Source organism: Solanum stenotomum, chromosome 10 (assembly GCF_019186545.1).
Source record: "Solanum stenotomum isolate F172 chromosome 10, ASM1918654v1, whole genome shotgun sequence".
Taxonomy (NCBI): domain Eukaryota; kingdom Viridiplantae; phylum Streptophyta; class Magnoliopsida; order Solanales; family Solanaceae; genus Solanum; species Solanum stenotomum.
This window is the reverse complement of record NC_064291.1, coordinates 37,488,730-37,505,683: the sequence shown is the minus strand read 5'-3', so window position 1 is coordinate 37,505,683 and position 16,954 is coordinate 37,488,730. Positions and strand designations below refer to the sequence as shown.

The 16,954-nt window shown below is 31.3% G+C and overlaps 1 protein-coding gene across 1 annotated transcript in view; it reads right to left on the bottom strand.

Moving 5' to 3' along the window:
• LOC125842950 (vacuolar-processing enzyme-like) overlaps window positions 1-5,824 on the bottom strand; it is a 73,145-nt gene extending 67,321 nt beyond the window's left edge. Inside the window, exons 1-5 of the mRNA XM_049522223.1 lie at window positions 5,657-5,824; window positions 1,435-1,599; window positions 1,187-1,343; window positions 297-382; window positions 3-199 (exon numbers count right to left, since the gene is read on the bottom strand). Of these exons, the coding sequence (XP_049378180.1) occupies window positions 3-199; window positions 297-382; window positions 1,187-1,343; window positions 1,435-1,599; window positions 5,657-5,824 (773 nt within the window). The remainder of the gene's footprint in view (window positions 1-2; window positions 200-296; window positions 383-1,186; window positions 1,344-1,434; window positions 1,600-5,656) is intronic.
• Between the last annotated feature and the right edge of the window lie 11,130 nt (window positions 5,825-16,954).

Genomic DNA, 16,954 nt, shown 5'->3' with positions numbered 1-16,954 from the left:
ACAAGTCTCCCAAGCAAACACCCTGAAACTCGTGAGGGGGACACTGAACCAAGCAGGGATCTTCAGGAGTACCCTCACCACAATATGTTGCCCAACTGTCTTCATCAGGTTCCGATGCAGTCATGACATAAATATCAAGTCCTTCGGGGAGAAGACCATCAAACATGCTTCCAGACTCACATGCTTCTAGGTAAAACACCTGAACATCATCCAACATAAGATAGAGACTTTAAATTTCACACTGATCAAACATTTGCACTAGGGAAAAGAAAGCCTGAAAAACTAAACCGAGTTACCAGTCTGTCATACGTCCCAGAAGCATGCTTCTTTTTCAGCACATTAACTAGATCATTTGCATAAACCAATTCTCCACTTGGCATTGCTGATAACAATAAAAACATGAAAAAACAATTATGCATAGCCTAATTAGTTTCAAAGAGGAATAAAAACTAGGTGAGAATCACAAATAAGTGCCCGTCTTCTTCCACTCCACCAGATTGAGCCGTGGGGAGGCACCGGAAGGAGGGGAACCTCAACCCCCAATAGAGATGATCACTCCCATGGAAGAATCGTAGAAACAGTCTTATGCAACCTCTGTTACTGCTCCATCTTCCTCGAATGTCTATAGCCGAAGAGGAAAAGAGGCAGTGATTGCAAGGCACTCCAACCACAACAGAGTGCCAGCAATTATCTTCAAATCCAAGGATTATTACAGCGTCATGGTGGGAGTCGTGTAAGTATACTATTGTTGGAAGGTTTCTTAAACCCCTCCCCCAAATTGACAGAATTAGGTCAATGGTCCAGTGATCATATGTCGATTTTGAAATCTATGCTAAAGATTCTTCGGAAAACACTAAGTTAATGGTTTGAACAATCTCATCAATAATAGTAGATTCATCCCTTTTACTATGGCCCTTAAATGCAAATGTTATTCATCATCTTGTCTATGCTGATGACATCATTGCAAATCCTCCGATATGAAACTCATTATGAGTTACATTAGTAAATACGAGAATTCCTCTGGTCAAATGGTTAATTTATGATGGTAAGGTTGTTTGCAATCTCTGCCTATCTACACTCTTTCTGCCTATCTATTGGCTCAACGACTTCCTAATGGTGCTAAAGGACCCTTACAAGAGACAAGTTCCTAATATAAGGTCAAAATTAATGTGAGGAAGATACTTACCAACAATTCCAGGGCCACCATGATCAGTATAGTAGATGAAGATATGGTCATTTGGACCACTATTCAAAACTTTACCACTTCCTCCAACAATACCACTTTTGTTTGCAAGGATGACATTGTAAAAGTTTTTAGCATTAACATCTTCACCTAAATAATCCTGCCTCAACAAAAGAAAACCCCTCATAAGCTAGCAAACACTCTAATAATCTTGAAAATTTTCCAAGAAATTGAGGCCAACAAGAACAAACCTTTGGGACACCTTTGTAAACATCATTGCCATGTGGGTTATTGATGATTACTCCAGGTCTGGGGTTTTCTCTATTGTGAGCAATGTCATCATACATAAATACAATGATGTTCTCATCTTTAAGACCTCCATCCTTGAGTAATTGGTAAGCGTGGCACACATCAGCCTGAAATCATATATCGTCAATTTACGTGATACAATTTGACTTAACACAAACTTTAAAAAAAACAAAACTTTGTAGTCTAAATACTTGACTATTGTGTGGACTATAAATCATTTAAGGGTAAAAAATGAATTTTAAAAATTTAAATTATTTTTATTTATTTTAAGGTGGCATTCTTTTTAAACAGATTAAAAAGAAAAAATGTGTCTCTCATTTAGTCGATCTTGATAGTCCAAATATGAGAAGTGTTTTAATCTAGACACTCTCCAAGTTGATAGGATTCACACGAAAAAAAAAATACAAAGGTAGAATTTACCATCTTTCTTATTAAATCATGAAAAATCATTTCATCAGGAAAGGTCTTGTTCATGGTGGTAAGCAAGGGAGGATTTGGTAAAGAAATAATACCGCTTTATACTATTATAGTCCCAGGTTTGGTGTATAAATTAGTACAAATGTATTACTATATAGTTCTACTTTCTCCATTTTGTTTAGTTTAAGTATTTCTTTTTTTTTTAATGAGAAATTCTAGGTCCTTAATAGATGCTTAGACTTTTATTACCTTCTCTAACTTCATTCAATGTATGACATAAAATGTTGTCAAATAACGTGTGTATTTCAGCGGAAAACAATAAAAAATGAAAAACAGGCATGCGATTTTGGACTTAAATTACTTTAAAGTTAGTAGTATACTAATTCTTTTCAATATGTATACTAGTAACGTATGGCAGTATTTTGTATACTAATAATTAATTGACACATGCTACAACTTAGAGTGCCAATTATATATTTCACCTTTAACGTAAGTTGAATTATAAAATTAGGTGCATGACTAAATTTTATAAAGAAAAAAGGGGTGATTAAAAGGTTATATCAAGATTGTTATGTTGGGATTAATTATGCTAGGATTAGTTATTCTGATACTATTTTTAGTGAATGTTTGGTTTATTATATTGAAAATAATATGTATTGCGTAATTTCTAAGAATAAGTTATTTATTTATAATAAAAAAAAATATCCTTGATGAGTGTAAAAGATGTGAAAAATGATGTATAGATATTTTTGTCATTTCAATTATTTTATCTCGAAATAAATTAGTACGGGATTATTATTTCAAATAGGTAGAGATAACCAAACAAAAAATTAAAAGGTACTAAAAGTTTTATCCTAAATTATCCTTCTTTATCCATTACATTTAACATAACTTATACACGAAGTGTTAGAAATCAGTATACATCATATGATAGCCGCTTAAAGTTGTCCTCATATTTCATTTGGACACCTCAATTAAGGCTTGTACCTATTGAACACTTTTACCATTTCGGATTGATACCTATTTGACATTTTTTTGACAATCATCCAAAATATTAAGTATGTGAGTTACACTTGCGATGACATGGCACAAGGACGAATCAAATTATGACATGTGTCATTTGAATCCAAAAAAATTATTTAAAAATATATTTTAAATGATAAAAGTAAAATAAAATTTTGTACCCCTAAAAAATCCACCCACGCACCCAAACCTTCCCACGTTACCCATCAGACCCGGCGTCGTCTTTTTTACTTCTTCTTCTTTATCATAAATTAACAATGATAGATTATTTAGATTCAAAATTTTAAAAAACTTTAATAGTTACATTGTTGCCCAATTCATCCAAATTCTTCCCCTTCTACCCATCAGAACAATCACTCTTTTCTTCTTCTTTTTCTTCTTTATAATAAACAGATCAACAATGGCGAAATACCCATTTTCTTTTATTTGAATAGCATCAAAACTTTCTATTAGTTACCTTTATCTTTTTCTCATTAGTAATCATTTATTACAATTACAATAGATAATAATAACAAACTTTTGCTTGAAAAAATCAATTCATATTTTTTCCATCGAAATAAATGAATGTTTGCGGGAATATTAAAGATGTATATCTACATTAAAAAAAAAAAAGGAAAAACAGAAGAAGAACGGGAAAGGGTGAGAGAAAGAGAGAGGTGGAGGGGTGGGATATGGGGTGCGCCTGTGTAAATTTTTTTTTATGAAGATGGTGAATGAGAATAGTACAGGGGTGTAATTTTGGGCTGGGGAAGAAGACTACAATTTTTTAAAAAATAATAATTTCCCTTTTCATTAATTTTGGTATATAAGTTAGAAAAAAAAGAAAAATTATTAATTTCAATAACTTTAAGCGCCTAAAGAGAGTGTAGCACACGTTTTTTGACATGTCAGCATTTTGTGTCTAATAGAAATGACTTTTGAAAAAATAAAGTGTTCAATAGACATAAAGATAAGTTGAAGTGTTTAAATGAAATATGCGGACAACTTTAAGGGGCTGCATATGACTTATGTTGTCCGGGGTAAATGCAAGAATACTAAAATTGGAGCATTAATAATCAAAAGAAAGAATCTCATCAATTATTTAAACAAGGTCAAAGTCATCTCCGCCCCCCTAAAGTTGTCCGCATAATTCATTTAAACACCTCAACTAAAGCTAGTACCTATTCGACACTCTAACATTAACAAATATGTACTTATTGAACACAAAATGATAATAAGCTTTTAAAATGTTGTGTGTGTAATTCACGCACACTATCTGTAAAAAGTAACCAATAAAACTGCAGCATGTGGCACATGGCCCCAATCTAATGAATATTCAATTTAAAAAATAAAAATAAAAACTCCAACCATTAATAATCCAAAAAATTAATTAGCAAAAAGGAGAAAAAAGAAAAACCCCATCCCCCCACAAACCCACCTTTCTTCTTCTTCCCTTCACCGGCCATCCTGATTTCAACCACAAATCCCGATTTCTCCGGCGATAATAAAAAGAAGAAAAAATAAAATCTCCCCACCCACTCCCCCAAATCCACCCACCTAATCATTTGCCTTATCTTCTTCTTCTTCATCCTCTGTTATTTGTCATTTTATTAATTTTTTTTTCTTGTAATAAACTATGGGCTATTGAAATCAAGTCTAATGCAAATAGTGAAATAAATTATGAAGCATGATAGATTAATGGAGTAATTGTTGAGATTTTTTGTGAAAAATAAATCGACGTTGATAAATTATTTCAAAATTGATAATGAAAAGAAATCAAGAGGATTCAAATGAATTATATCAAATTTTCTGATATCATTTTAAATAAATGGGTGATAATGTTTGTTGATCGAAGTGACCGGCAATAAAAATGGACAGAGATTGCTTTTATAATTTCGATGTCCCATTTTTTTTCTTATTGCAAATTCGATTAACAAATTCAATTTCATTTTATAAAGAGTGAAAAATAAAAACGATGAGAAAAAAATAAACAGAATTTAAAAAGCTTAAAATGGGGTGAAGAAGAAGACCATTGGTATAGCCTACAGGGGTGGGGTTGCTTTCTTTTTGGGTAACAATATTATTTTAAATAAATTTTTTTTTAGTTATTTTAATTAATGCATGCCAGTCATTAGGACAAAAAAAGTAAAGTTTATTCTAAAAAAACAAATTGGGACATATTTCACGTGCTACTAGGCAGTGAGATACACTTATTTTGCCACATCAACATTTTGTGCTTAATAGACACGTGTTTTGAACCATTTAAGTGTTTAATAGGTACAAGCCTTAGTTGAGGTGTTTAAATGAATTATGCGGACAACTTTAGGGGGCCGGAGATGACTTTGGCCTTTAAACAGTGATGGCATCTTACTATCATCAAAACTATTAACCGATGGTGAACATAGTCCGGATTGGTTTGAATTTTTTTAAAATTTCAAATCAAATCAAAGTGTCCTATTTTTATATTTATAAATCAAATCAAATCAATAGTAATCAAAGTTTTTGGATCTCATGATATTTTTTTTGTGGTTCAATGTGAATCGTCTTTAAACAGTTATAGGACAATCAAATTCAATTATCTCAAAACATATATAAGTCTTCAACCATCAATAATAGTGAGATGTTTCGCAAAAAATACAAGAAAATTAATAAATATTGATGAAGATATTATCAGACCACTTTCAATCACCACAAATGAATCGTGAAATATTCACACCAAATAATATCATCTAGTAGGATGCTAACCTGATGCCTATAATTATCCCAACCATTGGAGCCAGCAACCAGGACAGCCCATTTGGTTCCTTGTGATTCTTGGTTTAAGAATTGAGAGATACTGCGACCTTCAATATTAACAAATATTGAGACCAAAACAAAGAAAAATACTCTAATATCATTATACCTAAATGTCATTGTGTTTCAAATTAACAAAGAAACCAATCAACTAGGATGAGAATTATATTGAACTTGGTGTATAACAGATTTATAGCATCCTTTAATTTGTGCCAACAACACTAAAGACGTACAAAGGGATTCACAACGTAGAATTCAAAGGTCTTAAAAAGAAAACAACCATAGGAACTCACGAAAATGTCAACAACTTGACGATTATTGCAATAGAATTTGGTTGTAGATAATGGCATCTATTTATCTTTAAATATTTGTTTGATTATAGATTTTAAGAATTATCTTTCTATATTTATTTGATCATGAAATTTGATATAATTGTCTCTGATCTTTAATTTTTTCAACTCTCTTGATTTTTGGGACTTTCAATCACAAAATTTCAATATTTTTCAAATAAAATACATGTCCAAACACAACTTCAAAAACTTGAAAATTTTAAATTTCAACTTCAAAATTTATGATCAAACAATTTTTAATTCATTGTTTTACAAGAAATTTCTTGTTACTTGTGATAGTTTTGTCTTGTCACCTCATTGTTTTTGTATGTTTTATGTCCATTGGAGTAGGCTGATATAAATAAAGGAATCAAATGCCGGGGAGCTTAATTAAATGTTACTGTATTTTTTGACTAATAAAACAGAAAAATTAGTAAATTTCATTGTTTATATATGAATTAATAATCTCATACTTTAATGAAACAATATATAATATTTATATTCAGGTCAATAACAAAGAAGACGATTTTTGTCTTCATTCGAGATATGATATTTCTTTTTCATTTTTTTTTAATATGTAAAATAAATAAATAAAACCGCTCTTTTTTTTTTTTAAGTACAAACTTTTCATACGTACATATAGTATAACAAAAAATTTGGGTGTATAAATGGTGAAATAAATGAAATAAGAGGCCATATTTTGAAATAATAATCTATTGTATTAAGTTAAAAATGTTATTTTTTGTTTGAATTTTCTCTATTTTTGTAGGAGCACATGATCCTCTATGTTATGTCTTTATTATTACATTTGTTTACTACATTCTTTTATACATTAAAACAACAAAAACCGAGTTCGGGGACGTAAACCAAAAAAGGGTAGAAAATTATTTTAAAAATAATGAGTTCAGGGATAGTAGGACCTTAATTTAATTTAGATGTGTCTCTGAAATTTTTGTCATAGTCTGAGGATACTTGTGTGTTATCCCTGAATAGAAATTATAAAGAAGATACAGAGACATATATGAGTTACTAACAACTTGAATATATAATTTTATTAAGACACTAAATATAATAATTATTATACATTAATTTTATTTGTAAATATCTATCTATATATAATAGGAGAAGAAAAAATGCCACGTGGCAGCGCAACAAATTTTTAGAATTTTAAATAATAAATAATTAAATATTATATAATTGATTTAAAAATAAATAAATTTATGAACTTTTAAAAAAATTACAACGGCAGTTACATAAGTCATCAATGAATTTTAATTATTATATACCTAATTAAATAATTTTTTTTAATATTAAAGAACAGTTTAAAAATAAAACATTTAAGAACAAAAAACATAAATTAAAAACAACGATCTTCTTTTCTAAAACTTCATAATTTAAATTTATAAATCAAAATTTAATTAATTTTTTTTTTTTACAAACTTACAAATAACGGATGCCACTAATATAGTAAATAAATCAGGTGTTTGGAGAATTAAAATTAAATATCTACAATTATATTAAATAAAATAAGTTTCAATTTTAAAAACAAAATAGAAACTAAACATGCAATTAACTGAAAGCCCTTTTTAATAATACGAAATTTAAAAATACTATTTATAAACCCACTTCCCCTTAATTTCCTCCCGTGCTCATACTTTTCTCAATTTCAAAATATTTTTTAAATAAATTAATTTTAAAATTTAAATAATAATATAATTGGAAGATAAAAACTGAATGATAAGCATTATCCATTACACAAGGTATTAGTGTTAGTCACAAGAATGTAACTCCTCTTGGTAATAGTTACGAATTAGAGGCATTAACAACAACAACAGGGTAATTAAGAAAACGGAGGAGGAGTCACTATTGTTTCCCTAAATACTTTCAAATCCTTGATAGTTGTTATTTATTTTTATTTTATTTTTTGTTCATTTTCTATTTGTTCCTAAATGGAAGTAATAATTCTTAGATATAAATTTTGTTTGATTATCATTTTTGTGTTTTTATATGACTTTGCATTTTTGGATGAAACGATATTAATTTATTTAAAATGTTGTATATAGTTCATTTTTGCAATTCAAGAAACACAAACATGGGTTGTGATACATTAAGAAAATTTTGATATGTGGTTGAATTACTAATAAAAACAAAATTTAATCAAGAGATGGGCGAGAAATTTAGAGCATAAGGAATAACTATATTTCCATTTTTTAAAATATATTTTTAAATTTTTGTTTGGCTAATTTATTTGAAAAGTGTTTTTGATTCATGTCTGACTTATTATTTTTAAAAATTGGTTTTGAGAGTCAGATTAAGAAAAGAGACAAGTATGAATGTAATTTTAGTATTAAGATTATTTTATAGAGAGAAATTATTTTAAATATCTATTATAAAATTTTGAAGTAATGTTTAATCTTTATTAAATTAATATGTACATATTTAAATTTTCAATCAATATTACACATACATAAATAAAAAATAAATTTAAAAACTCAAATCTGTAAAAATATGATGCACTTATGCAACATGAGTCTTTTATGTATTGATTGAATTGAAATCAAATGACAATCGAAGAATTACAAAAATACAATGATACATTTCACTTAAAAAATGGACAAAATCTTAAGACGAAATTGACATACTAAAACAATTCACACAAATTGAGTCTTTTATGTCTCTGTTGAATTGAATAAAAAGTATTTTTTGAAAGAAAAAAAACTTTATTAAGATGCATATAAGTTATGTCAAACATCATGGTCATAAAATAAAAATAAAAATAAAAACAAATTTTAAAAGTTAATCCAAACAAATTAGCAAAAGAGTGAAGATGCATTTCTACTTATCATGCTTTAAGAAGACATTTTTTACATTAGAAAATTTAGTTTTTGGTAATTATTTTTATAATAAAAAGAAATTTTTTTGACATGATTATAATTGAGATTTTATTGAGTGTCCTCAAATATATTTTTAATAATATTTTGATCAGATTATAGTTATATTTTAATTCTTAATTAATACAACAAAAAATTATTTTCTTAAATTTTGAGGACTAATACATATGTAATAAAAAACTTTCTCATTGATTTTGCCCATCTTCTTAATGATTTTTTTTTATTTTTGCAATGAGAATTTAATTTGATAGGATGATTTTTATTATATATCTTTATCCGTTCATTGTGTTATTTGAAACTGATTTGGAAATGAATTAATAAAAATATTGTTTATGTGTAAGAATTATATAGTACTAAAATATCATATAATTATATATATATTTTTTATAAAAAAATCATATAATTATAGGTTTTCTTTAAAAAAATTTTATCATATAATTGATACTTAATTTTCAGAAAAAATAAAAGATAGAATTTAAAATTTTGAATATCATGCTTATAATTTGATAATCAAGTGTTTAAAACTGTTTTATGCTTAACAATATCAGAATCATAAAACTTTTCTTAGTTACAATTTATTTTTGTCTAATGTTTAATCTTATTATATTTTTATTTTTCTAACAAGATGATGATATAGATTGTGTGAGAGTATTTATGATTTTGAATAATTTAATAAATAAAATAATACTAAAATTCATTATTGTCAAATTTAGATAACTAAACTTAAATATTGATTTGTTTTCACAAGTACTCTATTATAACATATCAATGTATTAGATGTTAACATTCTCTCATATAAACTTTATTATATTATTTTATAATAGTTAATTTTGAAATTATCAATAAATTACCGCGCAATGCGCGAACATGTATACTAATAAATAAATAAACTACAAAAATAAGGAGAAAAAATTGATATGACTGCATAAGAGATGTATCACATTACTATTTCAAAGATCACAATTAAATAAAATAGGGAAAAGAGTTTGAAATATATCCGAACTTTGGCTGGAATTGTTGTTACGATACCGAACTTTGGAAATGACCTTTTACCCCATGCACTATTTAATAGTGTATTTTAAAGGTATATATGTGCCCACATGGAGATCATAAATATTGCATAATTATAAATAGTAACATGTCCACGTGGACACATATATACCTTTAAAATACACTATTAAATAGTGCAGGGGGTAAAAGGTCCTCCATAAAATTTGGTATCGTAACAACAATTTCGGCCAAAATTGGAATATTTTTCAGACCCTTTTCCCAATAAAATATAGACATAGATTTTCATAGTTATATCTATTGCTAAGAAATATAATAAAATAACCTACATATTACATTCATAAGTTAATAAAAATAAAAAGAAAAAAATTATAAATACGTTTCCATAAAAAAGAGAATAGCAATAAAAATAGATTTTTACATAAGCAAAAAAAAAAAATAATGATATCATAGCGCGCGTAAATTATTCAATCTTTAATATCTTTGTGAAAAAAATAATAGTAAAACTCATTGTAATTTCTTACCGTTGAAATAAGATAATTGTATTAATTATGCTTCATAATTAAAATAGGATCGTAGAGGACTAACATTGTCGATATATGTAGCTAAGTTTATTATTACAAGTCAAAATAGAAAAAATCTCTAGTAAAAACAATTCTATGCTGCAAAAAAAATTCTTTCTTGACCTTCCTTTACAAATAGATACCACCATATTTTACTCTCTTAGTCACTTAATTTATTTGTAATATAATTATGAATAAATAAAATATATTATTTGATTATAATAACATAAAACACAAGAAAAATAGACAATTACTATGTATAATATTCATCATATTTTTATTTCAATAATACCATAAAAGAAAATTAATTATATCAAAAAGAGAAGAAATTTATACTATATAACACATTTGTTGAAAAAAATTCAATTGTACTAACAATAAAAAAAATCATTATCTCTTGAAATTTAATAAATATGGTAATCAAACTTAAATTAGTAGTATTAGTCGTAGATTGACTTTATCACCAGCCAAACACACTATACTATTAAATTAGTATTTTAATATAGATTGTCGGCTAATTAGTACTGTACATAAAAAATTAGAGAAAATTTGAGAATAAAATGTTTTTTTAGCTTCAGATACTTATTCCTTAGGTTACATGTTATAAAATTCACAAGTCAAAGTGATGGAGATGAAGAGAAAAGAATAACCTTGAATTAGAGACTTGATGAAATTAAACATGAATTTATATTGATAAAATTGAGGAACATACTAAATTTAATAACTGTATAATCTTTTATAAATAAATCAAATCCACTATAACATAATAAATAATTTGTGATAATACTTTTGGTTGCTTTTAATTTGCAGGTATGAGCCAAGTACACGTTAGTTCTCTGTTGCCGTCTTACTCTTTGTTTCTTGCTTACATATTATGCGGTTAATATCTCAAAAGGTCACTCAACTTGGAGAATTTATCTAACAAAAGCATTAAACTTTATTTTGTATCAATAAAATCACTCAACTTAGACATTTGTATCAACAAAATCACTCACCTAAAATTATTATTAAATAATTGAATTTGACATGATAAAAATTATATCATGCTTATTATTAAAATAATACGTAAATAAATAGCTCACTTTGCGTGTTTTTTAATGTCACTATCTCTTATTATTAAAATAAATTTAATATAACAAAATGTTATTTGTAGTTTTGATGATTTGACAAACAGGGACCTTGTAAAGGGACCTGCTCCTTCACACTCTTATCCGTACAGTTGACAGCTGGAAAAGTACAAAAGTTGACAAGGTTGGTGCACGGTCTCCAAGTGTGGCAGAAACCTCGACCAATGGTATGACCTTGAATGTTGTGTCTGTTCTCACAAGAACATCCTTCAACAGACACAATCTTAGTTTTTGCATTATAATTTTTGAAGAGCAAAAAGCAAATACCACTCCTCTCAAGAAGTACTTACCAAGGAGCAACATGGACCAGGTCAAGCAGCTTGTGTCTTAGTTGTCTTAGGTTTTTACTTCAGTGCTTATCGTTGTAAATCTAATCTTGAACTATAAAGGAATTAGATCTTTTGTTCGTTTTGTAAAAAGTCTAAATCAATTGAGTTTAACTGGTTTAGTGGGCATCATTGTTTGCTGCTTAGTCAAATCCTAAGTCATCTAGTGTTAGGTGGGTTAGTGGGCAAACCGTGGGTTGCTTAGTGAATTCTAAGTTATTCTGTGTCGGGTAGCTTAGTGGGCAATAGAGATATTGCTTAGTTGCTCTATTTGTGGTGGGAATACTACATTTAGGGGGAAAGGATTTAGAGGTAAATTCCTAGGTTGCAAGCTATTGTAATCTGAATCATTGCTCTATTTGGAAGAAATGGAGTTTGGTTTGAAAAGCCTGTGAGGACAGGTTGTGATTTTCACCGCCCTTAGAGGAAGGGGGTTTCCACGTTAAGTGCTTGTGTTGTCTTTGCTGTTTGTGCCTTACTTACCGTTGTGGTTTGCATTATTGTTCCTACCATGTCAAGGAACTTGGTCTATTGACATTTAGTGGACGCCTATATTCTAACAATTGGTATCAGAGCAGGGCTCTCTCTATGTTGGTTAACACCAAGAGAGGATCATGTGCAGAATGGATGCTCCACTTAGCCTGGAGGAAGGACAATCATCTATAAGACCACCTCGTTGCAACAGCCAGTTCTATAGTTGGTGGAAGACGAGGATGCACGACTTTCTGATGGCAGAAGATAGTGAGTTGTGGGACATTGTACTAGATGGTCCCTTTATACCTACAATAGAGGTTAAGGAAGGTGAGATTACACAAGTTGTTCCAAAGACCCGTCAACAGTATAATAAAGCTGATCGAAAGAAGATCGAAAAAGCTACAAGGCCAAGAAGCTACTGGTGTGTAGGATCGGGGCTAAAGAATATAATTATATCTCCGCATGTGAGTCCAAGGAGATTTGGAACTGTCTCCGGACGGCTCATGAAGGGACTTAGAAGTCAAAGAATCAAAGGTAGACTTGCTAACTACCTAATATGAAAACTTCACTATGAAAGAAGGAGAGACCATTCATGAAATGAGCACTAGATTTGCTTCGATCACGAATGAGTTACGGTCCTTGGGAGAACCTGTTCACTCAAGCAAACAAGTCAGGAAGATCCTTCGAGTTCTTCCAAAATCCTGGTCGAGCAAGGTTACTGCTATCACTGAGGCCAAGGACCTGAAAGTGCTTACAATGGATGCTCTTATTGGAAGTCTTCAAACTCATGAAATGAATAGAAATCAAGAGGCATCAAAGAAGGAAGTGAAAAAGGATAAACCTCTATCCCTCAAGGCAGCATCAGGTAACACATCTGATGAAGAAGAAGATATGGCCTACATCACTAGGAGATTCCAAAAAATTGTGAGAAAACATGAGGGCTTTCGAAAAGGTGGAATCTTAGGCAAGGCTAAAACTGCTAATGATCTGTGTCACAAGTGTGGCAGGCATGACCACTTTATCAGAGATTGTTCTATGACTAAGGCTGAAAATACAAGACCTGAAGGAGATAAGGACATGAGAAGGGACCTGGTCCCTGACAAAAGGGAAGGAGAGCGGCTGCTGATTACGTTGTTAAGAAGGCCCTTGCCGTCTGGGGAGATTCCTCTAGTGAGTTAGATCAGTCAGAGCACCCTGAAGACGTATCAATGCTTGCTGTCAAGGATGATGAAAATGTGGTCAACACCATGTTCGCTCTCATGGCAAATTCTGATGACAAAGATGTTGAGGAAGAGGTAACACTTTCCGACATTAAACAAGATCTGCACACTTATTCTGTTACGAAATTGAGAAATCTAGCTGCTGTATTGATTGACTCAATTACTAAGTGAACAACTGAAAAGGACTTCATGAATAATAGCTTAGATATATTTCTTGAAGAAAAGGTTGGGAGGACTGATAACTTCTTGTCATTCAAGACACTTCAAGATGGAGGTGTCTCATTTGGAAATGGAAAGAAAGGATATATTCTTGGGGTTGGAAGAGTTGGAAAGTCGCTGGAGCACTCTATTGAAAATGTGTACTGTGTAAGTGGACTGAAATATAGTCTTCTCAGTGTATCCCAAATATATGACAAGGGAAATGAGGTAAAATTTTTTATCAGAGAAGTGCATAGTTACTAATCTGGTAACCAGGGAAGTAATTCTAACAGTAAGAAGGCAAAAGAACATGTACATTGCTGACCTCGATACTTCTCAGGGAGATGACCTTACCTGTCTCAGTGCTCAAAGTGAGAATTCCAATCTATGTTATAGAAGGCTCAGACATGTGAGCTCCTCTTTACTGAACAAACTTTCTTCCAGGGACCTGGTCCGTGGGTTACCAAAGTTAAAATTAAGTGACAACAAGGTGTGTGATGCATGTGTCAAAGGCAAACAAACCAGATCCACTTTCAAGTCAAAGAAGCATGTAAGTTCTTCACGTTCTCTTGAACTTATTCACATGGATCTATATGGACCTATGAGGATTCAGAGCAGGGGTGGAAAGAAGTACATTTTGGTGATTGTTGTTGATTATTCAAGGTTCACTTGGACGATGTTCCTAAGGTCCAAGGAGGAAACATACGATGTACTGATAACTTTCATAATGATTCAAGCAAAGTTAAACTGCAAGATTGCAGGGATCAGGTCCGATCATGGAACTGAATTTGAAAACGCAAAGCTTGACAATTTCTTTGCTGAAAATGGAATTCATAATGACTTCTCAACTCCCAGAACACCTCAACAAAATGGTGTCGTGGAAAGGAAGAACATAACTCTGGTTGACATAGCCAGAACTTTGCTCATTGACTCAAAACTTCCAAAAATTTTCTGGGCTGAAGAAGACACTACTTGCTATGTAACCAACCGTTGCTTGATCAGGTCCTTACTGAACAAGACACCCTATGAGCTGTTGTATAACAGAAGCCCAAACTGAACTATCTAAGGGCTTTTGGTTGTAAGTGTTTTGTACTTAACAATGGCAATGATGATCTAGGAAAATTCAATCATAGAAGCGATGAATGAGTATTTGTAGGATACTCGTCCTCCAGCAAGACATATAGAGTGTAGAACAAAAGAACCTTTTGCATTGAGGAAAGCATTCATGTGATCTTTGATGAAGCTGGTGCCTTGTCAGACTAATATCATAGAGACGAGAATGAACTGGAAGAACTCCTTCAGATTCAGAGAGATGAAGTGAATAAATCTCTGACTGAAAATGCTCAAGATCCAGGAGATGCTGACCATAAGTCATCAGAAGGAGTAAAAGAAGATGATGAGCCTGGAGAGAGACCTGGTACCTCTGCGAATGCAGACTTAAATGTTGACTCCCAACCTGAATAAAATGTTCCTGAGGATGATAAAGAAGAAGAACAAACAGATCAGCCTCAACCACCTAATGCTGAGTCCAGGTGGAAACACCAGTCATCTCATCCTCTTGACAATCTTGTTTCTCCTTTGTATTATGGGTTGCAGACCAGATCCAAAGTAAGAAACTTTGTTGCATTTTCAGCCTTCATATCCAATATTGAGCCAAAGAACATCAAAGAGGCATTGACAGATGCTGACTGGGTAAATTCTATGCAAGAAGAACTCCATTAGTTTGAGCGGAGCAGAGTATGACACCTGGTCCCTAGACCTGCTAATAGAACTATTATTGGGACTATTGTAGGTGTTTAGAAACAAGCTTGATGAAAATGGTACTATCACAAGGAACAAATCGAGGTTGGTGGTTCAAGGCTATAATCAAGAAGAAGACATTGAATATGATGAAACATTTGCTCCGGTTGCCAAAATGGAGGCCATCAGAACTATCATTGCCTTTGCAGCCTATATAGAATTCAAGCTGTTCCAGATGGATGTCAAAAGTGCTTTCCTAAATGGTGATCTGAAGTAGGAAGCATATGTAAAACAACCATTTGGGTTCGAAGATATTGATCTCCCAAATCATGTGTTCAAGATGGACAAGGCTATCTATGGACTGAAACAGGCTCCTAGGGCCTGGTCTGAAAGGCTGTCCAATTAAAAAATGATTTCAAGAGGGGCAAGATTGACAATACTTTGTTACTAAAGACTAAAGGGAGATAGTTGATTATCATTCAAGTGCATGTGGATGACATCATTTTTGGAGCCACATCTGAGGTCCTATGTGAAGAATTTGCTACTCTAATGGGAAATGAATTCGAAATGAGCATAATAGGAGAGTTGAACTTTTTCTTGGGTCTGCAGATCAAGTAAACTCCAAAGGGGACTTCAATCTGTAAAGAAAAATATATCAAAGAATTATTGAAAAAATTCCAAATGACTGATTCAAAGCCCCCTGATACCCTAATGGGGACTAACTCAAAATTGGGAGCGGATGATTCTGGTGGCTTGGTAAATCAGACTATGTACAGAGGGATTATTGATTCATTGTTATATCTAATAGCAAGTAAACCTGACATAGTTTTCAGCGTAGGGATGTGTGAAAGATTTCAAACTTGTCCATAAGAGTCACACTTGAAGGCTGCCAAAAGGATTCTAAGGTATCTGAAAGGAACATGGGACCTGGTCCTCTTCTTTTCAGCTGGAGATTCTTTTGAATTAGTGGGGTTCACAGATTCAGAGTTTGCAGGCTATCAGGTTGACATGAAAAGCACCTCCGGAATGGCCCATTTTCTAGGCTCCTCACTTATCTCATGAGGAACCAAGAAATAGAATTTGTGGCCCTCTTCACTGCCGAGGCAGAATATGTGGCCGCTGCCTCTTGTTGTGCTTAATTACTTTGGATAAAACAATAGCTGAAGGATTTTGGAATTCTTACTCACACTATCCCTCTCATGTGTGATAACACTAGTGTTGTCAGTATGGGGAAAAATCTTATTCAACACAAGAGAACCAAGCATATTGATGTGAGACATCACTTCTTAAGGGATAATGTTGAAAATGGGACTATTTGCATGCAGTATTGCAGAACTGAGGATCAAATCACTGATATCTTCACCAAAGCCTTGA